The 27940-nt window shown below is 43.9% G+C and overlaps 1 protein-coding gene across 5 annotated transcripts; it reads left to right on the forward strand.

The window, feature by feature from the left end:
• Positions 1-27940, forward strand: git2b (G protein-coupled receptor kinase interacting ArfGAP 2b). Of its 5 annotated transcripts, none has more exons than XM_015941854.3 (20): positions 1-187; positions 522-655; positions 5026-5138; positions 6806-6911; positions 8233-8319; positions 8409-8539; positions 16847-16941; positions 17015-17060; positions 17338-17389; positions 17474-17546; positions 17630-17727; positions 17817-17928; positions 21976-22127; positions 22218-22370; positions 24100-24312; positions 24447-24536; positions 25042-25124; positions 25323-25478; positions 27375-27438; positions 27526-27940. In XM_015941854.3, exons 1-20 carry the CDS (start codon positions 136-138, stop codon positions 27733-27735), a joined length of 2220 nt encoding a protein of 739 aa, XP_015797340.3. In that variant the 5' UTR covers positions 1-135; the 3' UTR covers positions 27736-27940. The 5 variants fall into 5 exon arrangements, with proteins under 5 accessions (XP_015797340.3, XP_070408412.1, XP_015797348.3 ...); XM_070552311.1 differs by having other exon boundaries at positions 25326-25478; XM_015941862.3 differs by having other exon boundaries at positions 17341-17389.

Below are 27940 nucleotides of genomic sequence, written 5' to 3' on the forward strand. Positions count from 1 at the left end.
TTCAATAGAGGGAGGGAGAGAGGCACGATAGCTTGTTATTTACCTAGTAGCAAGCTGTCTATCAGGACGGATTACTTGTACTTTACCTCGAACATATTTGCCCTTTTTGGACTTTGAAGGTTTTTTTATGCGGGGATGTCCAAGCGAGTGCGAAGCAGAGAGGTCTGCGCTGATTGCAGTGCTCCTGGTACGAGTCCAAACAATCTAGCCTCGCTGTTAGCCGCTTAGCTAATTAGCTAGCCTTGCCCACAACTTATTTCTTAAGTCCGATTAGCGAAACTAGTTAACATTACCGAACGGTGACAAGTCACTAGCGTTTGTTTTACTGTCTTACTTGACTCGTTAGTTTGTCAATGGTGTTTAAACACAAGTCTGTTGAAAATAGGAAAACCCGTTACTGTTAGCCAAAATTCTTGTTTTGTTTTGTTCAGCTCGAGTTGGTGTTTAAAGGCGTGTGTAACGTCGTTATCCGCGTGTTATGACTTTCTTAGTTTAACAAACATGGTATGTGTGTGTTGTAGAGCCACGCTGGGCCTCTGTTAACAGGGGTGTGTTGATCTGTGATGAGTGCTGCAGCATCCATAGAGGTCTCGGGCGACACAGCTCTCAAGTCCGACATCTGACTCATTGTCCTTGGCCACCTTCTCAGCTGCAGGTAGGAGGAGGACATACTCCAGGAAATGATTCAATTTTAGTTCAATTAAATTATATGTTGTTTTCCAGATGTTCATGGCTGTGCACATGTCTTGACTCATCCCTGTCACTTTTCTTTTACAAGTCACACTGCTGTTTCTCAAGCCATATAAACTCGGATCTGTGAATCTTTCGTATATCAAAAAGTTACAAGTTTCAATAACTTTTAACTTATTGGATATCTTAAATAATATCTGTTTTTTTCCTTCCTTCCTTTCGTTCTTTATTTGATTTAGATTTTTTCGTAGGTCATTTACCGTTTTCAGGTTTTAGCAATAACGAGAAATGGATTTTCACACCAGTGAAGCTCTCATTGTACAATTTATCGAGACATTTCAGGCCCCCAGTTGTCATCTTTAAATAGTCAGACCAGAGCCACATGATAAAACACATGTTGAAAAACTGTCTAGGTACATATTCATAATCTCAAAACCGTGGTAAGATATGTTAATCAATTACACAATGGGAATTAGACTGATGTGTGGATTAGAGATTGACTGAAATGGGGTTTTTCAATTTCTGATGCTGATATGTGCAGCAGATTATTTTGACTTTGACTTATTTTTATGGACAATATCTAGATGATTTCTACCCTATTTACATACTAAAATGTCACTAATGACAACAGTGGATGCACATTTTTTTAATTTAACCAGCTGTTGAATCCTAAATGTAAGTTGATAATAATGTTATGAAGCTTAAGCAGAAGTTATTTACACAAACGTAAATACTAGGGATGTTCCGATCACGTTTTTTTGCTCCTGATCGATTCCAAGCCATTTGATTTTAAGAATCTGCCGATAGCGAGTGATCGGACCGATTTTTGATCACATGATCAGATCGGAGCATCCGTAGTAAATACACATTTAAATAAAAATTGGCAGCAGCACCATGCTTCCCTCGCATGTGCCTGACTTTGTATCAACTCTGATGGTCGATGTCGACATATCGTCCCTAGTGTGGATCTATTCATTACTATTTCACAGGTTATAGTTTTCTGATCCTGCACCCACTCTTAAGAGAAGACTTTTGGATGTGCATATTTGACTGGTATTTATTTGTTACTTATGAAAAATACCAAAGACAACAGGACAGTTTGATGCACACAAAATACTTTCTGTACCGATAAGTTTTTTCTCTTACATGATTTAAGTTGATTAGTTGATGGATCAGCTGAAGGGAGGTACACGCTTCTGCAATGGATACTTTAAGTTATGATGTCCAAGATGGCGCCACAGATGGATGCCCTTGTACTTAGGTGTGCTGTTTTTGCTTTGCTTTTGTGTATAAATTGTGTGTCTGGGTTCTCCTATGCCAGAGAAGAACTCATAAGCTACAACACTACGATACTGGTGGATCTATCTATTGATTTTTGCTGCATCCGCGACAGATTTAATACCAACTTTGATCAGGAGATAGAGACGCAGAAGGAGAGGAAAACAAGCAGTGCACTCGTGCGTCTGAGGAGACGGGGATTACACACAGCTCTACCTGGGATCTTCCACTCTTAACGTGCCCTCACTCTGCAACAAAATGGACATACTGCCACTGATGTGAAACATAAACGGAGACTTTTCCTCATCTTGTGTCTAATGCTACACGGAAGTGTGGCTCAGTGATGACACCCCAGACTGCGCCCTCCAGCTGGAGGGGTTTCATCTCCGCACCGATCAGCAAGCGGCTCTCTCCGGCAACACCACGGGTGGAGGTGTGTGCTTTTACATCAATAATGGTTGGTGTACAGACGTTACAACTATATCAGCATTGCTCTCCCTTTCTGGAATATCTTTTTATAAACTGTAAACCGTTTTACTCTACCTAGTGGTAGAGTGTCCGCCCTGAGACTGGGAGATCAGGGTTCGATTCCTGGTCGGGTCATACCAAAGACTTTGAAAAAATGGGACCCAATGCCTCCCTGCTTGACACTCAGCATTAAGGGGTTGGATTGGCGGGTTAAACCACCAAATAGTTCCCGAGCACGGCTGTGTCTGCAGCTCACCGCTCCCCCAGGGGATGGGTCAAATGCGGAGAACAAATTTTGCACACACACCTGTGTGTGTGACAACTAATGGGACTTTGACTTTACTCTACGGGAGTTTGCTTCATTCATTCTAGCCGCTGTTTACATCCTGCCAGACGCGGACATGCACAAGTCTCAGAGCGCGCTCGCGGAACAGATGTTGGTCATGAAGTGGGCGTACCTGGACTCCATCATTGTTCTGGGAGATTTTAACAAAGCCAGTGTTAGCCAGGAGCTTCCCAAATATAAATAGTATATTAAATGCCCAACCTGAGAGAAGAAAACCCTGGACCACTGTTACAGCACGGTAACAGGAGCCTATCACGCAGTGCCTCGTGCTGCGCTCGGACTTTCTGACCACGTGACCATCCATCTGATCGCTGTGTACAAACAAAGGCTAAAACTCTCCAAGCCTGTTGTGAAGTCAACAAAACATTGGAACAATGTTGCTGTAGATGAGCTTTGGGACGTAATGAGGGCTGCCTCCTGTAATGCTCAGGACAGCGTCATACCATCGTGCACCAGGGTGAGTTGTAACAGCGACAAAGCCTGGTTTACCCCAAAACTCAAACAGCTGTGGTTGGCAAAGAGAGAAGCTTTAAAAGTGGGGACAAGGACTTCTACAGACGCTAAGTACAGGTTCAGCAGGGAAGTAGTGATAGATAAACACTAGCACTATGATAATATGCAGCAGCAGATATCTGAGAACGACTCAGCCTCCGTGTGGAATGGTTTCCAGAAAATCACCAGTTAAAAACCCAAATCCCCTGTGGCTCTGACATCTGTAGTCATGAAGTCATTTGAGCACCTGGTTCTCTCCCACCTCAAGACTCTCACAGCCCCCCTCCTGGACCCCCTGCAGTTAGCCTACAGAGCTAACAGATCTGTAGATGATGTCATCAACATGGCTCTACACTTCATCCTGCAGTATCTGGACTCCCCGTGTGTCTACGCCAGGATCCTGTTTGTGGACTTCAGCTCTGCCTTCAACACAATCCTCCCAGACCTTCTCCAAGACAAACTGTCCCAGATGAACACACCTGACCCCCCATCTGCAGATGGATCACTGACTTCCTGACGGACAGGAAGCAGCAAGTGAGGCTGGGGGAAAATCTCTTGGGCCTGCGGACCATCAGCATTGGTTCCCCTCAGGGTTGTGTTCTCTCCCCTCTGCTCTTCTCCTTGTACACCAACGGCTGCACCTCCAACCATGAGTCTGTCAAGCTTATCAAGTTTGCAGATGACATAACCCTGTCTGACACTCCCATCACAGTGGTGGACTCGTCACTTCCTGGGCATCACCATCACCCAGGACCTCAAGTCACCATCACCCCCATCATAAAAAAGGCCCAGCAGAGGATGAACTTCGTGAGGCAGCTGAAGAAATTCAACCTGTCAGTACAGTCTGGGGCAGTTCTACACCGCAATCATCAAGTCCATCCTCACCTCTTCAGTCACCGTGTGGTATGCTGGAGCCACCATCAGGGACATTAAAAGAATGCAGTGTGTTGTACACTCTGCTGAGAAGGTCATTAGTTGCAAACTCCCCTCTATACAGGACCTGTACACCTCCAGGACATTGAGGCGTGCAGGTCGGATAACAGCTGACCCGTGTCACTCTGGAGACAGTCTCTTTGACTCGCTCCCATCTGACAGAAGTCTCAGATCCATTCAGACTAGAACTTCTCACCACAAAAACAGTTTCTTCCCATCTGTGGTCAGACTCATGAACGACAATCGTTTCAGTCACATGACCCTGTGTTGTGTTTGTACCTGAACTGATCTGCTCTGACCAGTACCTATACTGACTTGTATAAAGTAGCTGCTTCTCTAATTATTGTTTCCCTATATTATTATCATGCCATTGTGTTTATTTCTGAATTCTAATTTTTGCATATCATTTAAAAAAATGTTTTTTTGTGGCACCTAGTACCGCAGCAATTTCCTAATGTTGATATTCTCGCACACATGGCAATAAATCATTCTGATTCTGAAACAACATTTTTGTCCTTTTTTCCTCTTTTAATGTAAAACCTGCACACTATTCTGGAAAGGTCAAGAACAAGGCCTGGGCAGAAAAATAGAAGCCAAATATCAAAGGAATGTTTTTTAAAAAACAACTTAAGAAAGCAAAAAAAAAACCAAAAACAAATAAACAATAGATGAAGACTTTTTTTTTAAAGATTGCAAGAAAGTTTGACTCCTTAGTTTAATGCTTAATGGTGCTATTGGCTTGTCAAGAAAACATATGTAAATTCATATTTGTAAATAAAGCTTTATAACTTCAGCCTATTGTGTTATTACTGCTTTAGATGGTCCAGACATTGTATGGTAATGGAGCAAATTCCATATGGGAGCACAGCCTTCTGGATCCTTCCTCTTCAGTCAGTGGGAAGCGCAAAGCCAACCCTCAGGATAGAGTTCAGTAAGTATTGTCATTTTTAAGGTTTTGATGTGTCACTAAAGAGTTGATTTGCTTGCTTGTACTTTGTGTGAAGCTCTGCTGGCAACATGGGTGTTCATATTTAAGGTCAGTGACAAAGCGTAATTGGCCCTCATGACTCAGAAAACGTCCTCTATCCTTTCCCTACACATGAGATGGTGCAAAGCCAAATTAGCCTAACTTATGTGTAAAATTATTGGTATATAAAGGGGGAGAAAAGCGTTGTTTAATATCAAATGGGCTGTGCAATATGGCAAAAATTTCATATCCCTATATAGCTCATTTTCTATTCTTTAAACGATATACTTAATGATTTAGCATTATCTCTTTTAGTTCAATTCAGTTCGTATCTTGGATCGAGTGTTTGCACCAACTCACAAAGCCCACGTTTCTCAGCCGTGTAGATTGGAAACATACCTTTGCAGATGTGCTTGGCAACTGCAGTAGAGATCTCCTTCCTTCCATCTCCCGGAGCTGTGGTGATTATGGTGTGCCACGGGTAAACGCCTGTTGCAGAGCCTGTGTCTGGAGTTATGAGCATTTACGCTACCATTTGACACTTCTTGTACGGCTTTTGCTTGTTCATACTCTGTATTCTTTTTCGTGGTTCTTGCACAGGTGGTAAATTAAATTTGTGGTGTTGGAGTTTGTTGTTGGCACAGAGAGCTGGCAAACTTTACAAACAACTGTTTTCTGGTCCACGTCAGCGTTCCTATATCCAAACCACATCCATGCAACAGAAGATGCCCTTAGATACAAGCTCATCTGTTTGGGATGGCATGTCATCCTGTTGAAAATTACCCTGGTCTGAACCGCATCCGCTACTGTCGTCCTCCATGTTTGTTTATACATGGCTAGCATGCATGGGCTTGCCGTAAGGTGCATCTTGACCTACAACACTGGCATAAAACGCCTAACCGTGGTGTAAACAATAGAGCTTCATGTAAAACAATAGACATTTCCTATCTTACAGACGAAATATTTAGTCATATTGCCCAGCCCTAATAGCAAATAGAAGATTATTAGATTAAAATAAAAACAGAATCTGGAGAACAGATATGTGATATACGTAATCACATCCATTCCTAGGTATAAACATTGTATTGGTCTGGTCGGTGGAGTGAAGATAAGCATTCACACAGTTGTGCTGAGTCTCTCTTGCAAGCAGAGCAAACATGTTCAATCAGTATAAAACAGGCAGGAGTTGTAAGAACTTTCCCAGAAGCTTTTACGTGGTTCAGGAAATAACCACTAAAGGAAGAATAAATGAGTTCCTGTTGGTCACAAAAAAATGTATCTACCCGTCGACACAGAGCCTACAGCTTCTGCTTCAGGTCGCGTGTTTCATGATTCACAGAACAATGAAGAACTCTCATCAGTGGACATGCTGCTGTGTTAACAACAAAGCATCTAAAGTGCAGTAACATTATTTAACAATCAGAGACCCAAGTTTGAATAGAAAATATAGATTTGGTATATTTTTGAAAAATAGCCAAAACCGTGCATTTAAATTTGCACTTGCTGATGTAAAATTTATTTGTCTTGATCACAATGTGCAAATTATTTTACACAATAATCAGTAAATTGGTGCTGAAGGCTTGGGGTGATCTGATTTCACATGTGGTCACGCGCTGTTTTTGTTTTTCCAGTCCTAACAAGACGGAGTTCATCAAGGCTAAGTATCAGATGTTAGCTTTTGTCCATCGGATGCCTTGTCGAGAGGATGACAGCGTAACCGCTAAAGACCTCAGTAAAGTAAGTTATTGTGTTCCCTGAGATTTCCATTAGATTTTTTTTCTCCACTAATAATATTAGTTGCAGAAAGAACCCATTGTTGTTCCAACTTAATTAGTGTTGTAGAGAGAGTCGTGGGCTGATTAAAATGAGCCCTGATTTGTTTCTGTGCTTCACAAGAATACAGGAAGTTTATTTCACATAGCTTCATATCAATCTAGTTCCTCTTTATTGGTAATACAGAAACAGTTTAATCTGTTTATTTCTGTCTGTTCTGTTGTGACATTATTCCTGTTATTTCCTCTTGAACATCAAAACCTAAAACAGGGTTTGCTTACAACAAACGATCACACTGTTTTACTTAGGGTATGTGTTTTTTGTAAAGTCTTACAATCACCCCTTATTCCTAATTTTAAATGATTATTAACCCCTTCTGATCTTAAAGCATCCAGACTGAGTATCAGGATCCCTAATTTGATCACAACCTGCCATATCCAGTCCTGTACATGTATACTGTCCTCTGGTGGAGGATCTAGAGGGGGACAAGGACAGTTTTATTTAGTCAATACTGTGATGTTATCACATAAAAAAGACAGATTATTATGTAGTTATATTAACATTATCCAATAAATAGTTCTATTTTGAATTTAACTTTTTAAAATAATTCAATATTTCAGACTTAAAAGGTGTGGAACACCGAAAAAATATTTTTAAAGATAATTTCTGATTATATTTGGTCACTCTGGGTTTTTCATACAGGCTGACCATGAAAACAGTCTCCTACACCTATCTCCTGCATTAGCATCTGATAGAAAATAGACGGTGAAACTTTAGCATTAGAAAAGTCCAACATATCTACATCACACTGTCACTTAGCATTCATGGCCTCATCCACGACAAGCATGGCTGTTGTTGTTTTAGCCTCCAGGAAACATCAGAGAACGTTTTGGCTAGTAGAAGCTAACTGTTAGCATTAGCTACTCCACCACACGGCAGAACTCCTACAGGCTTATTTTATTTGTGGAGATAAAACATCTGTGTTTAAAAGCAAACAGAGTTGTGTTGCTGTTAGCCAATCAGAGAGGAGATGTCCAAATATCAGGAAATGAGACTTGTCGTGTTCAGCTCTCCCCGGATGTGGAATTCTGCTAGTTCCTGAAACGGGTGCATCGGAGCTTTTTTCTCCAGAGTACGACTTACAGGGCATTCGTCTCTGCTAGAGACCTCTGCAAATGTATTGATTAAACAAGTGTTCTACGCCTTTAAGAGATTAATGTGTTTGACTTTAGACTATGTGTGACTATATGGTTAAAACACAACAAAATGCTTGATTTCCTTTCAGCAACTTCATTCCAGCGTTCGAACGGGGAATCTGGAGACCTGTCTCAGACTCTTATCTTTGGGAGCACAAGCCAACTTCTTTCATCCTGTAAGTCCAGAGGAATTTAAAAAAAACAACAACTTCATGCTCGATATTTAGTAATTAGAAAGTTGAAGCATTGTTTGATGTAACTTTAGGAAAAAGGCAACACTCCACTACACATAGCAGCAAAAGCAGGTCAGATTCTGCAGGCGGAGCTGTTGGCTGTTTATGGAGCTGATCCCGGAGCCCTGGACTCCAGTGGAAAGACCCCCATTGATGTTGCAAGGTATATCAAGATTTTCAATTTATCACTTTGTTGTTCTGATCTTTATTTCTACAGTTGCAATTAATATAACAAACAGTTTTACTGCTGTTAAAATGATCCAACCAGCAGTGAAACTGCGAGCATCACTAGTTTGGTGTGCTACAGGAAATGAGACACATCCTGTAAGGTCCTGAATGGTAGATTAGGTTATAAAAATAATAGGTGCTGAAGTTTTTTCTAGCAACAAGTAAGTTTCTTGTGGAGCAAATTTTGTTTGATCAAAAATAATTTATACAATGATTTAATCAAAGTTGTGGTATGTATAAAACACTGTTGGGGTAGTAAATGAAAAAAACAATCAATGAGATAAAGACAAAAATGAACCTGAATAGTTTTTCTAAATTGTCCGAACATTTTATCATCAACCTTGTTCCCCTTTTTTTGTTGTGATGCATTTCAAGTTCAAACTAACGGCATAATAATAATAATAATGCATTGAACTTATATAGCGCTTTTCTAGACACCCAAAGACGCTTTCACACACACTCACATTCACACTGCTAGTGATGGTAAGCTACTTGTAGCCACAGCCGCCCTGGGGAGGTCTGACAGAGACGAGGTTGCCATTTGGCGCCGTCGGCCCCTCTGACCACCACTAACACAGGCAATTTGGGTGAAGTGTCTTGCACAAGGACACAACAGCAGGATACCCCTGGCTGGAGCTGGAATCAAACCCATGACCCTCCGATCATGAGGCAACCCGCTCTACAACCTGAGCTACTGCTGCCCCGATATAATGATGTTACACATCCCACCGAGGCACGTTTTTTCCAGCACAGATTCAAGCCCTTTCCATCAGTAACAGGTTCGTGGTTGCCCACCACCATCGCCCTTTTCAGTACGTACTACTCGGTGTGGTTTCAAGGTGTCGAGGCAGAAAATGGAGCATAAGCGACTGTTGGTTGCTGATTAGTTAGGGGGTGGAGTCGCTGGCTGCCCGCAGCCTTTTTCGAGTTTCTTCTTTTCAGAGTCTGAGAAAACTGGGGCAGCAGCAGCTCAGGAGGTACAGCAGATTGTCCAGTAATCTGAAGGTTGCAGGTTTGATCCCAGCTTTGACCAGAAAATGCTGCTGTTGTGTCCTTGGGCAAGACACCTAAGCCACCTTGCCTGCTGGTGGTGGTTGGAGGGACTGGTGGCGCCTGTGCTCTGCAGTCTCACTTTTGTCAGTGCGTCCCAGAGCAGCTGTAGCTACATCGTAGCTCATCATCACCAGGGTGTGAATAAATGACTGATTGTGTTGTGAAGCGCCTTCGGGGGTTGTAGAATCCTAAGAAGGTGCAATACAAATACAGGCCATTTACCAAAACACTACTGACTACGCATAATATTCAACATCACCACTGTGTCCACCAGTTCTGTGTTGTGTTTGTGTCACGTACAGATCACCTTACGCTTCATGTTGAGTCGCCACCCTGCTATGACAAGCCCACTCATTAGAGCCGTGTCTGAGTTGTAACGGCAAGCTATCCAAACCGTGTAAAGCAGAGTTGATTTGAGCTGCTCTGAGAAGGGAAAATGCCTCATATGCCCCTCACGTTTGGTGTTTTTAACCCTCCCACTGTCCCACTATGGGTGACCCCGCGAGGAAAGTTGACCATTGAGCAGGATTGATGGTTTGTCCCTTGAGGTCCACGTGGTAAGGGTGAGGTGGTGCTCACTCGTCACCCCTGCCACTGAACTCAAGGGATAAACCATCAACCCTGCTCAATGGTCAACTTTCCTCGCGGGGTCACACCCATTAGGACAGTGGGAGGGTTAATGGAATGTAGCTTTTTCATATTTTTAAATCATTTTCTTGAGCCAATATGTGCAAAAATGACCCATTACATGATAAATGAAAGGCCACCCAGCCCCTATCGCCCTCTGTGGCCAGAATATTCCACTTGCAACTTCAGACTGGTGGCAGCTCTGTTGGGACTTTAAAAAAAATTGAGCTGACAAACCTGGTGCTGCAGTCTGGTTCCAGCATGTTTCCTGCATGTTTTAGATCATGAACACAGCTGATTTGTTTAATTTAGTGACAAACCACTGCTGTAGACACAAAGGAAGGCTGGGAGACATTTCAGCTTTTAGATGAAGGTGTTAAAAGACAAAGGCACAGCGAGTAGATAGGTTTTGCTTTTAGTTCTACAGACATTAGTTGGTGCTAATATCATGCCAAAACTGCTTAGTTCCCTTTGATTCTATCTCAAACACAGTGGTGTTTTTTTGCCAGGAGTGAGGCAAAATCTGTGGTTTCACTTCAAAATAAACAAAAAGCACTTTGACAAGTATTTTGAATCTTACAATAAAAACAACAACAAAAAGAAACCTTGTCTTTCAGGACGGAGGAAATAGTTTTTCTTTTTTAGAACTTATCTACTTTCAAAAATGTATTTATTTTTGCTCACCTTCTTGTAGATCACAGATCTATCCAAGATCAAGTGAAAATCGAGCTATCTGGTGTATAAAAATGAATCCTTTAAAAGAAACCGTCTTGCCATTCAGAACATCAAGACTGAGACACGCACTGAATAGAGATCAATAATAAAATACTCACTGAAAATGTATTGATTAAATGAGTGAACACCTTTAAGGCCTTAAGGCCATTAAACCCTAGTTGTTCTATCTACAGTTTATAATGTAAACATTAGGGATGTCCCGATCCGATCACATGATCGGAAATCGGCCCCGATCACGTGGTTTCAGACTCTGATCGGGACGCTGGCTTTACTTCCCGATCCGGGCTTGGATACTGGGTTCAAATTACAGGAGAACAACTTGGTTCTCCTAAAAGGTTGTCAGGCTCCCCTGATGCCCTTAACTTACACACCCAGAAGGAGCACAAAAGATCCAGTTTCTACCTACATCATATTATTTATGTGGACTCAGTGTAGCGGGGATTCTTTTGAGCAGAGCAGCAGGCAGACCGCTGATTAGTCATGAACTCCAGCTGCGTTCTGCACACGACCACATTAACATTTTCTAAGTTTCTAAGTGGCGTCACCAAAAATATACAATTAACACACAGTCATTCGTGTCCGTTCATTTTCTCTCTGGTAAGTTCTGTCTGTATTTGAGCATGACGTGTGGACGCGCTCGCGCTGCAGCGCTCGTCACTGGCGCAGCCGTGCAGCGCAGCGCACACTCCGCTTTTTTTGCGGTCAAAAGATCAATTTGATCTGCTAGTTAAAAAGTTACTTGCGAGGTGAAAAAGAAGGGAGCAGACAGGAGTTTTTCTGGAGGACTGGGAGATGCAGGAAGATCAGAGACAGACGGGACAGGAAGATAGGAAAATAAAAACCAAGAAAACAAAACAAAGTTCTTAAAAAATAAAATGTAGGTAGATTTATCCCACTACACGTTTGTACCTGTATAAAGCAATAACTTATCAGCATGTAGTATTTATATAGCTGACACAATTCAGATCATCTTCAAAACTCCCATGCCCAGGGATGTATCTAAGCATTTTGGGGGCCGAGGCAAAATATACCCCTGCCAGGAATTTTAAGTTGAGGTGCTATCTGTTTTTTTATTAGCAATAAAGTCCAAAAGTGAAGAATTTGTTATTTATTGTGTTACGTCCCCGACATGAGATGGTAAAATGTGAAGGATGGGGGTAACATAAGAACTGGCGGAGGAGTTTAAATTGGGTTTATTTGTACAAAAAGGTATTAAAAACACAAGCAAACAGATGGCGAGCATTATTAAGATAATGCTAAATAAAAATACTCTGAAAAAGGTTAACATTAAAAGAGCAGTTACCAACATTAAAAACACCTGGTTAAAACTTATTAAATGTTTCACCAAAACAGAAGGTGTTTCTAAATCCACAAAGTTGATAAAAGTTCTAAAACAATTCATTGACATAAAACACCTGGTTAAAACTTATGTTTAAAGTTTTACCGGAACAGAAGGTGTTTTAAAAACGAAGTCAATAAAGTTACAACAAACGAAGTTAACCTTAAAAACCAACGAACACAGTCAACACTAGGTGACATGCACAAAAGATCCATGTGGATCACTTAGGCCCTGTCCACACGTAGCCGGGGATCTGCCAAAACGTAGATATTTTTCTACGTTTCGGCCTGTCATCCACACGAAAACGGAGTTTTTTCACACGAAAACGGATCTTTTTAAAAACTCCGGCCAAAGTGAAGATCTGCGTTTTCTCCGTTTTGGGTGTCTGCGTGTGGACAGACAAAACCGGAGTTTTAAGGTCCGCAGCGTCACTTTCCACAACAAAAAAATGCTGACATCACGTGTGCGATCTGTGTTTACACTAGCCGGCATCATGGAAGCTTTCAGAGCTGCGCTCTGTCACTACCCGATCCATCAATTGTCCAAGCGCTTTCTGCTTGTTTGTTTTTGCAAGCGGAATTACTGCTCCTTGCGGAAGACCACAGACGAAGGACGAGGTTAAGAACGGGGGAAGTACTGCCGCCTACAGGTCTGGCATGTCCTCTCGTCTCTCGTCTCGTCTTCCTCCGCTTATCCGGGTCCGGGTCGCGGGGGCAGCATCCCAACTAGGGAGCTCCAGGCCGTCCTCTCCCCGGCCTTGTCCACCAGCTCCTCCGGCAGGACCCCAAGGCGTTCCCGGACCAGATTGGAGATGTAACCTCTCCAACGTGTCCTGGGTCGACCCGGGGGCCTTCTGCCGGCAGGACATGCCCGAAACACCTCCCCGGGGAGGCGTCCTGGAGGCATCCTGACCAGATGCCCAAACCACCTCAACTGGCTCCTTTCGATCCGGAGGAGCAGCGGTTCTACTCCGAGCCCCTCCCGAATGTCCGAGCTCCTCACCCTATCTCTAAGGCTGAGCCCGGCCACCCTACGGAGGAAACTCATTTCGGCCGCTTGTATCCGCGATCTCGTTCTTTCGGTCATTACCCAAAGCTCATGACCATAGGTGAGGATTGGGACGTAGATCGACCGGTAAATCGAGAGCCTGGCTTTCTGGCTCAGCTCCCTCTTCCCCACGACAGATCGGCTCAGCGTCCGCATCACTGCAGACGCCGAACCAATCCGCCTGTCGATCTCCCGATCCCTCCTACCCTCACTCGTGAACAAGACCCCGAGATACTTAAACTCCTCCACTTGAGGTAGGACCTCTCCCCCGACCCGGAGGTGGCAAGCCACCCTTTTCTGGTCGAGAACCATGGTCTCAGATTTGGAGGTGCTGATCCTCATCCCAGCCGCTTCACATTCGGCCGCGAACCTACCCAGCAAGAGCTGAAGGTCAGAGCTGGATGAAGCTAGGAGGACCACATCATCCGCAAAAAGCAGAGACGAGATTCTCCTGCCACCAAACTCGACACACTCCACACCACGGCTGCGTCTAGAAATTCTGTCCATAAAAGTGATGAACAGAACCGGTGACAAAGGGCAGCCCTGGCGGAGTACAACCCTCACTGGGAACAGGTCCGACTTACTACCGGCTATGCGGACCAAACTCACGCTCCTCTGGTAAAGGGACTGAATGGCCCTTAACAGAAAGCCACCCACCCCATACTCCTGGAGCGTCCCCCACAGGGTGCCCCTGGGGACACGGTCATAAGCCTTCTCCAAATCCACAAAGCACATGTGGATTGGTTGGGCAAACTCCCATGCCCCCTCCATCACCCTTGCAAGGGTATAGAGCTGGTCCACAGTTCCACGGCCAGGACGAAAACCACATTGCTCCTCCTCTATCTGAGATTCAACTATCGATCGGACCCTCCTCTCCAGTACCTTGGAGTAGACCTTTCCAGGGAGGCTGAGGAGTGTGATCCCCCTATAGTTGGAACACACCCTCAGGTCACCCTTCTTAAAGATGGGGACCACCACCCCGGTCTGCCACTCCCTAGGAACTGCCCCCGATGACCACGCAATGTTGTAGAGACGTGTCAACCATGACACCCCTACAACATCCATAGCCTTGAGATACCCAGGACGAACCTCATCCGCCCCCGGGGCTCCGCCGCTGTGTAGTTGTTTGACTACCTCAGCAACTTCTGCCCCCGAGATCGGACAGTCCATCCCCAGGCCTCCCAGCTCTGGTTCCTCCTCGGAATGCGCATTGGTGGGATTGAGGAGCTCCTCAAAGTATTCCTTCCACCGTCCGACTATAGCCCCAGTTGACGTCAGCAGCTCCCCATCCCCACTGTAAACAGTGTGAGCGAGTTGCTGCCTTCCTCTCCTGAGGCGCCGGACAGTTTGCCAGAACCTCTTTGGAGCCGATCGATAGTCTTTCTCCATGGCCTCACCAAACTCCTCCCACGCCCGAGATTTTGCCTCGGCAACTGCCACTGCTGCACCCCGCTTGGCTATCCGGTACCTGTCTGCTGCCTCCGGAGACCCACAGACCAGCCACGCCCTGTAGGCCTCCTTCTTCAGCCTGACGGCTCCCCGAACCTCTGGTGTCCACCAGCGGGTACGGGGGTTGCCACCACGACTGGCACCGGCCACCTTACGACCACAGCTAGCAACAGCCGCCTCGACAATCGCAGAGTGGAACAAGGCCCACTCGGACTCAATGTCCCCCACTGCTCTCGGGACGTGGTCAAAGCTCTGCCGGAGGTGGGAGTTGAAGACCGTCTTGACAGGTTCTTCTGCCAGGCGTTCCCAGCAGACCCTCACTATGCGTTTGGGTCTGCCAGGTCTACGCAGCATGTTCCCTTGCCATCTGATCCAACTCACCACCAGGTGGTGATCAGTTGACAGCTCCGCCCCTCTCTTCACTCGGGTGTCCAAAACATACGGCCGCAGGTCAGATGATACGACTACAAAATCTATCATCGACCTGTGACCTAGGCTGCCCTGGTACCAAGTGTACCGGTGGGCATCCTTATGTTCGAACATGGTGTTCGTTATGGCCAAACTGCGGCTTGCACAGAAGTCCAATAACAAAACACCGCTCGAGTTCAGATTAGGTGGGCCGTTCCTCCCAATCACACCCCTCCAGGTCAAGCTGTCATTGCCCACGTGAGCATTGAAGTCCCCCAGCAGGACAATGGAGTCCCCTGATGGAGCACTATCTAGCACTCGTCCCAGGGACTCCAAAAAGGGTGGGTACTCTGAACTGATATTTGGCCCATAAGCACAAACAACAGTCAGGACCCGTTCCCCGACCCGAAGGCGCAAGGAAGCTACCCTCTTGTCCCCCGGGGTAAACCCCAACACACAGGCAGAGAGTCTCGGGGCTAACAAAAAGCCAACCCCAGCCCTCCGCCTCTCACCCGGAGCAACTCCAGCAAAGTAGAGTGTCCAACCCCTCTCCAGGTCTCGGGTTCCAGAGCCAATGCAATGTGTCGAGGTGAGTCCGACTATATCTAGCCGGTACCGCTCAACCTCTGCCACAAGCTCCGGCTCCTTCCCCGCCAGCGAGGTGACGTTCCATGTCCCAAAAACTAGTTTTCTTGTCCGGGGATTGGACCGCCAAGGCTCCCGCCTTGGTCTGCCACCCGATTCGCATTGCACCGGACCCTTCATGTTCCTCCTGCGGGTGGTGGGTCCACAGTTGGACGAGCCCATGTATCCGGTTCGGGCTGGGCCCGGCCGGGCCCCAACCCCAGGCCTGGCTCCAGGGTGGGACCCCGGTAACCCTCCGGGCCGGGTACTCCGACTCTTCGTTTTAACCGCCATGAAAGATCCGTATTTATCCGGGTACGTGTGGACAGAGTTTGTTTTTAAAACGCGGTGGTGTGGATGCAAGTTTTTGGAGGGGCGGATATTCGTTTTTAAAAAACCCCGGCTACGTGTGGACTAGGCCTTAGAGTTAAAACTACCAAAGTTAAAACTCTTCAACTCAAAGGGGTTGAAAACAAAATGAGGCCTGGAGAACAGCAGAACCCCTGCACTGCTGCCTCCCAAACCGCTGAAGGCACAGCCTTTTTATCCCAGGTGTGGCTCATCAGGAGGATTCAGCTCAGCTGTGCTCCTCAGCAGCCTGGAAGAGAGGAGGAGGAGGGGCGGTGTCCGGCTGATCACTAGACCTGGATGATCCTGGCTCCTACTTTTCACTCCCCAGGCTGGCAGCCGTGACAATTGCTTGATTGTTCAAGCTACCTCACAGAAGTGATCTGTTGTTAAAAATTAAAATAAAAAGGTAATTAAATAAAAAATAAGGAACATTCGGGAACTGTTTCTTCCTGTTCTTTTATTTTTATTTTTTTATGTATCGAAAGCATCGGATTGGGACTCTGTATCGGCAGATTCTCAAAATCAAATGACTCAGACGCGGACTCGAGTGCAAAAAAACCTGATCGGGACATCCCTAGTAAACATGCTATTTATTTGTGATCTATGCAGACAAGCTGGTCACCACGAGCTGGCAGAAAGGCTGGTAGAAATACAGTATGAGCTCACTGATCGGTTAGCCTTTTACCTGTGTGGCAGAAGACCAGGTGAGTCACGGACAGCTGCTGCTTTACCCCTAAAGAGTCAATGTTTTAAGAAAATCACATTTTTGTGTCTTAGATCACAGGAATGGACAGCACTTCATCATTCCACAAATGGCAGACAGGTAATAGCTGCTGTCCTGGCTCTCACATTTTTATGTGTTAAAAAAAAAAAGAAAGAGACTAAAACCGTGTATTCGCTCTGATTTACTCTTAAAATCTGTGAAATATACATTTTATTGTAAAGAACAACAGATACTCACTGTGTAATTGCGGTTTTATTTCATTTTGTGCTTCACTGTATGGATAAGAAATAAGTAAGTAGCGCTGTTAGTTTTTCACTTCCTTGTTCGGCACAGACTGTTTAAAATTTAAAATCTGATTATATTTTTTTACCCTAAGCAGTCTGGATTTGTCAGATTTTGCAAAGGCTGCGAAGAAGAAGCTGCAGTCGGTGAGGTGTTTTTGTATTTTACTGTGATTTTATTATGTTGCTTATTTGAAACAGGATTTGTTATTCAGTTTTCTTTCCTTGTAGTTAAGTAACCATCAGTTTGAAGAACTTGCCATGGATGTTTATGATGAAGTGGACAGAAGGGAAACGGATGCAGGTTGAATCACTAAATTCTGCATAAATATTTGCTTTCATGCTTCCATTTAATTTCCCGTTTAACCAGAAACAATTTTTCTTCAGTGTGGTTGGCCACTCAGAACCACAGCACAATCGTAACAGACACCACAGTTGTGCCCTTCCTGCCCGTCAACCCTGAGTATTCATCTACCAGGAACCAGGCAAGTGATTGCACCTGTGAAATAAAAAATGTGTTGGCCGTTCAATTTTGATCTATGGTCTTTGTAAAAGGTTCTTGTTTCCCTCGCAGGGTCGTCAGAAATTGGCCAGGTTCAGCGCTCATGAATTTGCCACCCTTGTTATTGATATTCTAGCTGATGCTAAACGGCGGCAGTGGGGTAATTCCTGTGACAGTCCAAAAGGTACGATGTGATGTTTGCTGATTTTAATTTTAACAGACATTAAATTCAAAATTTTGTATACATTCGTGCATTAAAAAAAACAACCCTTCTGTATTTCTGATGGTTTTTAGGGTTACGAACCACATCTTAGACCCTTTTCACTCATAGCTGGATATTCCACAAAACGCAGATATTTGTCTACGTTTTGGCCTGTCATCCGCATGAAAGTGAAGATAAATGGCACCAAAAAATTTTCTTTCAAAAACTCTGACCAAGGTGGCGATTAGCAATTTTTTTGTTGTCAGCATTAGCTTGTGGATGTTAAAGTAACACAGAGCGGTTTCCTGCTCCTCTGCCCTACTGGGGCAAAGTTAGCTGTTGTGAACAACCCTGCTGTAGCTAGAGCTAACAACGAGCTGACACTAACATGACCGAACTAATACTAAAATAAACCATAAAGTTTAAAGATCCACACTGTTGGACAAAAAATGTTACCGTATTGACCCAAATAGACAAGGTTTTTTTCATTGAAAATAATTTTAATATGTGGGGTCATCTTACAGTCAGGGTCTAACCATTACATGCCCGTAACAGCATAGGGCGCCAGGCTGTATGTTCTCAATAGGAGAAGAAAATGGAGACCAGAGGTCCGGTGTCAGTACAGGATCTGCTCGGGTGCAATATCGGCTCGGAGTCCTTCGACTGCCGATGACGGCAAACCCACTTGGACAAAATACACAACACATCTTTATACTGTTGGAAAGGATTTAGCAGTTTCGTTATTAAAATAATGTTTCTTACAACATAAGTTTGTGTTTATAATGGTATTTGTAAAATAAAACACTATATTGTATTCATAATGTTGAACTCCTCTTTGAGCACATCTCTTGAAGGATCATAGGTATTGGCAACACCTGTGAAATTGTATTTGCAGGAAAGAAGTGTGTCCCGTTTATTGAAGTATTTTGTGTTTAGAGTTTTTGACGTCTTGTCCATGTGTAGTTCAGTTACGCTCATAGCTGCTAGCCAAAACTCTGGAGTTGAAACTTTTCTGGCTTTACTAAAATACCTGTCTGTACTTATTTGATTGATGGTAGTTTTACTTTCTATTAGACTCCAAATGTAATCATTTGGCACGTTTCTAATTCATAATTTGTAAGAATGTAATCGGTGACAATAGCATTAGCATTCCTATGGGTTTTTCCATGTATATTAGCATTGCGCTAACCACTCGCTGCCAAATTGAAGCCTTTGCGATTAGAAAATCTCCTTTTGTCACATCGCAATTTAATTGCGCGTGCAATTAATTAACATGCAATTAATTGTTCAGCCCTAAGTTGTCCATCTTTCCAACAGAAAAATTTGCCTGGACCAACGTAACGTGATTAACTTCCGTAAGGTTCATGTTCAGCCAATCAACTACTTTGACGTCATCGGCAATCGAAGGACCCCGAGCCGATCTTGCACCCGAGCAGATCCTGTACTGACACCAGAGCAGAGTGGACCAAAAGTGGGTCAAGTTAACAAGCTATAAGGCAGATTTATGCCTACTTTAGGATGACCGTGGTCAATTCAGCAGAGGCGTCAAACATTGCATGCATGGATGCCTTTGATGGCAGTGATGCGATCTGATGGTACACTGGGACCGCAGCAGCATGAATGAGAATGAGTGAGTGATTACAGCGAGGCAGAGGGCGTCTGAATAAAAGCCTCATTTGACTTTTGATTTCACATGTCAGCAAAGTTCTGATAGTTTGCATTAAAATATTATTTTTGCCAGTATTTGTTATCAAATTTTAAATAAAAAAAGGTTTATTTAAAAAGTGATTTTTTTTTTGTCTTTTCCTGAAGACTAGTGTTGGAAAGGGGGATCGTCTTATATTTGGAGTTGTCCTATATCTGGGTCAATATGTTGTAACTTAACAAGTCCAGTAGCAACAATGCCAGGCCACCATCAGCCCATGATTTTGTAGACTCCTTTAGCTCTAGCGTAGGCCGCGTCGATGTTCACTCTGGCTTTAGCTCCTTGCTTCATCTCTAAAGACATAATTCTCTAACTTTTACTTCCAGGGTCCGCCATGATATCAACAGGAAAAGCTTCTTTTTCTTCTTGTGATTTCTTTGACAGTTGGTGAACCGGAAAAGCTAACTGCTAGCCTTTATACACTGCTCACAAAAATTAAAGGAACACTTTAAAGAAACACATTAGATACATCAGATCTCAATATGAAGTTGGATAGCAATGCAATTAACGACAGGGCAATGTCTTAGGAACAAAAGGACGCCAAGTCTTTTAATGGAAATAAAAGTTATCAGCCTACAGAGGGCTCAATTGTGTAGACACCCTAAAATCGGAGTGAAATGAAGATGTGGCAGGCTAGTCCATTATTTCAAACTCAAATTGCTTTTCAGTATCTTGTTTGGCCCCACAAGCTTGTGTGCATGCTTGACAACGTCGGGGCATGCTCCTAATGAGACAACGGATGGTGTCTTGTGGTATTTCCTCCCAGATCTGTGTGAGGGCATCCCTGAGCTCTTGTACAGTCTGAGGAGCAACCTGGCGCCGCCTAATGGACCGAAACATAATGTCCCTCAGATGTTCTATTGGGTTTAAATCAGGGGATCGTGAAGGCCATTCAATTGTTTCAATTCCTTCATCCACCAGGTACTGCCTGCATACTCTTGCCACATGAGGCTGGGCATTGTCGTGCATTAGGAGAAAACCAGGACCTACTGCATCAACGTAGGGTCTGACAAAGGGTTCAAGGATTTCATCTCGATACCTTATGGCAGTCAGAGCACCATTAGAGGTCTGTGCGTCCCTCCATGGATATGCCTCCCCAGACTATCACTGACCCACCACCAAACCTGTCATGTTGAACGACGTTGCAGGCAGCATAACGTTCTCCTTGTCTTCTCCAGACTCTTTCACGTCTATCACAGGTGCTCAGGGTGAACCTGCTCTCATCTGTAAAAAGTACAGGGCGCCATTGGTGGACTTGCCAATTCTGGTGTTCTTGAGCAAATGCCAGTCGAGCTCTACGGTGCTGGGCGGTGAACACGAGCAGTGCACAGCCTGTTCCGCCTTGCACAAAGGAGCAGGTATCGGTCCTGCTGATGGGTTGTGGACCTTCTACGGTACGGCCCTGTCCAGCTCTCCGAGAACAACCGCCAGTCTCTTGAAATCTCCATGTTCTGGAGATTGTGCTGGGAGACACATTAAACCTTCTTGATGCAGCACGTGTGGATGTGCCATCCTGGAGAAGTTTGACAACCTGTGCAACTTCTGTAGGGTTAAGGAATCGCCTCATACTGCCAGTAGAGAGCCAAAGCTAGCACGAGGAGAAAACCAGCTGAAAAAGATCAAGAGGGAGAAACTTGAAATGACCTCTACATGTTAAACCAGTCCTGTTTTGAGGGTTTTGTAATTGTTGCCACTTTAGTGCACCTGTCGTTAAGTCCATGAACACCAATACAGCTGAAAGTGATTAACAATGCCCTCAGCTGCTTAATCAACCAGGAAATTATCAGACAGGTTTAATTGATTTCATGCCAGGCCCAATAAAAAAGTGTTCCTTTAATTCTTGTGAGCAGTGTATTCGCTATATTAGCAGAGGAAACGGCCAACTGCTGTAAAGCTGGTGGAGCGCTTCCCCTAGTGTGGTTTCTGGGCAGTAGAGTGTTGTCCAAGGTGAAGTTCGTAAACGTAAAGTTTCTGCCTACAGAATCACTGAAACCAACTTTTAAAGGAATATTTTTAAGTGTTAAAACTGTTTATTGTCACTTTACTGCTGCCACTAGTTAGTTTTTATTATTATTATTATTATTAAATCATATCGCTCTGCCCTACCTCTTGACATAAACATCTCCCTGTTGCTACTCTCATCTTGGATGTCTAATTTGATCTCATGTCCTATTTTTGCTCATTTTAAATATATTTTTAAACATTTTCTAAATGCTTTTTTATATTTTTACATTTTTTTATTTTTTGTTTTTGTGAAGCGCCTCGTGATTTTTATCTTGAGAGGCGCTATACAAATTATATTTTCTTCTTCTTCTTCTTATCAGAAAATGTGGAACTGATCCTTCAAGGAACAGACAGCCGCCATAACAGCGAGAGCCAAGACAACGACCAGCCGGATTATGACAGCGTGGCGTCAGACGAAGATCCGGTACAAGAGGCAACTCGCGGAAACAGCCTTAACGACAGACTGACCAAGGTTAAGCCTTTCATTCATCTGTCATTAGATAAAGATTCTTAATGTTGCTCTAATTTTCTAAATGATCAAACATGTAAATATTTTCTGCAGAGCTCAGAGTCGTCTGACCTGTCTGATGGACCAATCACAGTGCAGGAGTTTATGGAGGTGAAGAGTGCCCTCACTGCTTCAGAAGCGAAAATACAACAGCTTCTCAAAGTCAACTGTCACCTGAGCGAAGAGCTGCGATTGATGCAGAACAAGGTTGGTACAAACACATGCAGACGTTTAGTAAATGTTGTTTTTGTATATTCTATCTGATGCTGAATGATGGATCTGATTGCTCTCCAGTTGCTTCTACCTTTTTCTAAGATGCTAACAGCATTACTTTGCCAGCTGAAAAATGCTTAGTTTCACTTTTTAACAGCTCCATTTGAAAAGTTTTAGAATTCAGAATAATTTGTTTTAATATTAAAAAGGATTCCTCTAAGTACACATTTTTTGTTTTCTGTTTTGTGTTAGACCCAGGGAGGTCTGCAGCTTTGATTATTTAAACAGAGGCACAAAATCAACTTGACCCTTAAAATAAAAGTTTATACTAAGGTTTTTGTGAATGCTGATACAAAAATACATTTGTTATTATAATGTGGAAACTATGCAATTATAGCAAAAATGCAATTGGAAAACTAATCATTAAGTTAAAGGGATACTTAGCAAACTTTTCATATTTTATCTTGAGCCAGTATGTGCTAAAATGACCCTTTACGGGGTTAATGAAATGTCAGTCGGACCCCCATCACCCATGTGGCCAGAATACCACAATTCAGAGTGGTGGTCCGCTCCATGTCAGTCTTGGTGAAGTGGCTAGCCGACATGCTAGTGCTGCAGTCGGCTTTCATCATCGTTTCCAGCATGTTTTAGATCGTGAACACAGCTGATTTGTTTGATTTTGGATGAATAGCTCATGTGGACACTAATGAAGGGTGATCAGACATTTCAGCAGTTGGATTAATGAGTTAAAAAGACACACTTTCGGTTTTAATGACAGACTCTAGGGGGTGCTATAAGCAAACCAAAACTGCACAGTTTCCCTGCAAGTATAATCGTTGCTCGCATTTCTGTTATTTTTAGTCCAAAAGGGGCCAGATTGGACATCAGTGAGCTCAACACTGAGGTGCAGTTGAAAGCGCTGTTACATTAATGATATAAGTCTGTTATAAAGCTGTTAATATCTTTGATCACCTGTAAACTGAATAAACCCACTTTTATTTGATACATTAGCAAAACAAACCAATATGTCATCTGCTCCATACAGCAGATAATCCCAGTTATTGTCATTTACTTTAACTAAAACTTGCCTCTTCTGACGATTACAGTCCTTCATTATTAAATCAGGGCAGCAGTGGCTCAGGAGGTAGAACAGGTTGTGCGGTAACGGGAAGGTTGTAGGATCGATCTAGGCTCTCGGCAGAGAATGCTGCTGTTGGGCAAGACACTTATCCCGCCTTGTCTGCTGCTGGTGGTCGGCGGGACCGGTGGCGCCATTGTTCAGTGAGCCCTGGGGCAGCAGTGGCTACACTGTGACCAGTATGTGATTGTGTGTGTACGTGAGTGGATGACTGTGTCGTAAAGTGCCTTGGGGGGTTGTACCATTTCAATTGTAGAACTACAATTTTTACGTGGTGTCCTACATCAGCGTTATGATGTGGCTCATTAGGATGGACCCTTGTAAATCCAGTCATAAATAAGGGTAAATAGTTTCCCGAGGGATTTTACTGCAGGAAATAAAATCGACACACCATGTCGGCTGTACTTTTGTCAAGGCAGCAACCCTCCTGATCTGAGAATGACCATCTAGAGTAAACAGAGCAAAGCTGAGATGGACGTGAACTGAGTTTGCTAGAAAAGGATTTATCTGTGAACTACAGCATGTTTGTGAGGAAAACCCCCCGGCTACAATTGAATTTAAAAGTGTTTTGTTCTTGCCCCACAGCTGAGCTCCCTGGAGACAGAAAACACAACGCTGCGTTGGCAAACCCCCAGCGGACAACAACAACAACCCCAGGGGCCCTTTGGACGACATCCAGCTCGAGGAGGTCGCGCCTTGTCCATGTATGAGACGAGCTCTCCTCTGAGGCCGTACTCCCACAGAGTGGAGACGGCTCGCAACGACAACGGAGTGGTTTTACAGCCCTTCCCTACCAACGTAAGCACACTGGTCTTCCTGCTCATGGTGGGTCAGAGCGACCGTGCTTGGCTTGGGGCTGGTGTTGGTTTGTTCATTTATTCGTTTACTTGGTCTCAGTAGTGTATGCTCAACTTGGTTTGACCCCTCTCTAGATTGGTAGGGGTCCTTTGGGGACAGCCGCCTCCTCCCTCCCTACCTTCCCCTCTCCCCTGTCCTGGTCGTGGAATGAGAGATCTCGAAGGGTTGAGTACTGAAAAGTCCCGTCGGCCCAGAGGCAGCCCCCCCCCCAGAGGGGGGAACTGCCATCTTGCTTGTCCCCCACAGCCTTTTTTCTGTGTCTGAGCTGCTTTATGAAAGCACTGCCTGCATGCATGTACCACAGTTCCTCTGCTGCTGTTCAGTCACCTGAACAACCTCAGCTTATTTCACACAAACGTGAGCAGAAATGATGAGACGCTGCACCAGTTCTCTTTGCATCGCAACGACGTAGAAGATCCACAACAAGCTATGTTAAGGGTAAACACTGATAAGAGAAGAAGATTAGAATTTATCTACTAATTGCATCTGCTGCGCTACAAATGTCTCACACCACAGTGACATCTTTTTTTCTGCATTGGCTTTAAAACAAAATGTCTTAATTCAGAAGCATGACTCTGATTTAGGTGCTCCTCCTGTAGTGAGAGACACGTTTACCGTGTTCTGTGTTCACTGTGTTTGACTGATCTTAAACCACTGATGTCCCTAAAGGGCTGCAGTCTTGGTGGACAAAGTCCAATGTTGGAGAATGACTATGAGACGACACCCAGCCACTCTGAACTGGAGGACACTGGGTAACAAACACTTTTTCTGCCTATTTAGGATGTGCTTGTATGGGTTTCTATGAAGCAGGCTGCAGATTTACGATGCCAGATGTATTTGTTACACATTTAGATCAACAAATGAGATGCACTTTGTTATAAAAAGTTTATTTTAGAGTTTAACTCTTTACAGTTATAATGAAGCCATTTATTGTGTGTCTGTGTTTGCAGCAGCCCTCTTAAAGCCGCTGAAGGAGTAGAACCGGAGGAAGAAGGTGAAGAAGATGCCACTCTGCCTAGCACCGAAGACGTCATCTGTAAGACGGAGCAGATCACTAAAAACATACAGGAGCTTCTGAGAGCTGCTCAGGAGACCAAACATGAAAGGTACGATGAGCAGAGCACTGGTGTTTAGATCATAAAAGTCAGGGGTGAAGTGTTGGTGAAGCATAGTACACAGCTGTTAGCCCCTGTTGTAGTCAGTGGGTGTGTTTCCACCAGCTGCAAAGCTCAGTGTTCTGCTAAATTTACGCTTCAGGTCAATTTTTTTTTGCACCCTACAATTCCAGAATGCGTCAAGCTCAGCTGTTCAGATTGGGCCAAACAGGAAGTCAAACACAAAAGTAGCCTAAACATCTAACAATTTTCAAAATAAGAAACATGTGTATATTTTTTAAAGAAACAATGTGTAGTTTTTACCATTAATCTCTGGAAACATCCTTCGAAATGTTGAAAATGAATGAAATGATGACCAACTGTTGAAAAATATTGATGACTTTGTTACATACAACCATAAAAATCGGGTCTAAAATACATGGGAACGGGTGTGAGTGAGTTTCTCAATGTTAAGGAACATCGCCTTGATGTCTTGGTCCCACCCCGGTTACCTAGGAGATGCATCATCAGGAACCTACAAGGCGTGTTCCAATGTTCATGTTCTACCGAGGCGTCTGTTCTCCGTTTGTTAGCTGTTTAGCTAGCTGAACAAAGATACACAGGAGAAGTCTTGTTGCCTTTTCTCGGTCAATTTCCCAGGATACAGCACAGTATTTTTAAAAGGATGATGCATCAGGAGCCAGTAGCTACTTCGGGGGCAAATTTCCAGTTTAAATGCAAGTCAGCTAATTGTAGCTATCGGCTGATATCTGAAATGTTTCTTACATCCAAAGCAGTTATCTGTGGTTGGTTAGTTGCTAGTTACAGCATTGGTGGCTAGCAGGTAGAAACTTGCTTACATATATAATTTAACCAATATATACAATTAAAAAAGTAAAAGTCTTGTTATAAATCTATATTGAAAGTATTCGCATAAAATACAACTTTAACTCGTGATGTGACGTGACCGCAGTTCCCAGAGCCGCGGTCATGTGAGTTAAGTGTTCCATTTACCCGTTTTCTTTGACCAAGGAAAGACGATGTCCTCGTAAGCAAACGTTTCCTTCTACGGGAGCCTGTGAGGAGAAAACGCATTTACTGACTTGTAACAAGCCATTACAAAACTTTTATGTACAACAATTTTATTTTACACATTTACCTCTTCGCTCGTTGCCATTCATGAAAGAGAGTCTGATGTGCTTGTCACTTTGTGGAGGTGGAAAGATCTGATGAAGTACTCGTTTGAAAATTGCGCTCCCAGGGATTTTTGACCCTAACGGCCATCTGTTGGTAAGGTCTTACTTGAACACAAAAATACTGCTTGCTTGCAATGATTTAGGTATGTACTGCCCCCTATCGCCAGGAAAAAACACACTGTCACTTAAATAAAAAAACATGTCATTATTAGAGACAGACTCATGAATCAGGCCAAGATTTACCTCTTTTTATGCATCAACATCTGCCGGTATACCTCTTTAGAGGAGCCGGTTTACATTCAGGCACATCTGTGGGCAGCCCAGTTCTGCTGCAGATTTTTTACATACATATTTATGTCCCTGAAAAGCACCTGCTTAATAAATGCTCTAATACATTTTTGTCAATGCTTCTGCTGCCGATGCGCATCTGAAAGGCTCCAGGTGGGAAGGGTGACTGCTGACTTTGCTGGGAAATCGTATCTATTACGTTACAGGCCGCTTATTCATCCAATGGAAAGCTGGGATAAGGCTCCCCATAAAAAAAAGGAATAAATAGTTTCGGTATTTGCGAAAACGTCTCGTGAGTTTAATCATGAGAGACGCTATATAAAAGATTCTTTTTGCATCTTCTAAACTAATGTTGCTCTTTAGATTTTTATATCTAGCTGAAGAGCGTGGTTTTCATGCTTTGAGCATTTTTGTCTCCCAACAGCTTTCTGCCTTGCTCTGAAAAGATCTGCCTGGCTGTGACGGAGATGGCCGCCCTGTTTCCAAAGGTAAATGACCAAGAAGGTTAGGTCTTGTTTATCGTACCAGTGCTTCTGTGGCTAGTTCCCTTTTTATTTCTATTGTCCTCCTGGCAGAGACCATCCCTGGAGACAGTACGCAGCTCTCTCTACCTGCTGACTTCCAGCGCCAGCCGGCTTCACAGAGAATGTCAGAAGGCTGCAGAGCACAATCCTTGTCCATCGGACATCCAGCTGGTCACTCAGCAGGTTATCCAGTGTGCCTATGACATAGCCAAAGCTGCCAAGCAACTCGTCACTGTGACAACCAAAGAAAACAGCAACTAAAAACCCAAAGACATTCCTGGTGCCCCCAGTGTTGCTTACATTTGAATTTATTCAACGTATTTGTCTGATAGTGATCAGTGTAAGCGTTCACATGCATCCCTTAAGATGGGAAGATCTTTTAAAAAAAATGATGCCATGCAAAATTATGAATCAATCAAAAGCTTATTTATTTTTATCTGTGCCATGCTGATATGAACGCAAACAT

Source organism: Nothobranchius furzeri, chromosome 6, assembly GCF_043380555.1.
Source record: "Nothobranchius furzeri strain GRZ-AD chromosome 6, NfurGRZ-RIMD1, whole genome shotgun sequence".
Classification (NCBI taxonomy): Eukaryota; Metazoa; Chordata; class Actinopteri; order Cyprinodontiformes; family Nothobranchiidae; genus Nothobranchius; species Nothobranchius furzeri.

Excerpts from the sequence above, each read along its gene's own strand:
- git2b (XM_015941854.3), top strand. The coding sequence starts at position 136 with ATGTCCAAGCGAGTGCGAAGCAGAGAGGTCTGCGCTGATTGCAGTGCT. Across the intron at positions 656-5,025 it reads GGCCACCTTCTCAGCTGCAG|ATGGTCCAGACATTGTATGG; the intron begins GTAGGAGGAGGA and ends TTACTGCTTTAG. Across the intron at positions 17,390-17,473 it reads CGAAGAAGAAGCTGCAGTCG|TTAAGTAACCATCAGTTTGA; the intron begins GTGAGGTGTTTT and ends CTTTCCTTGTAG.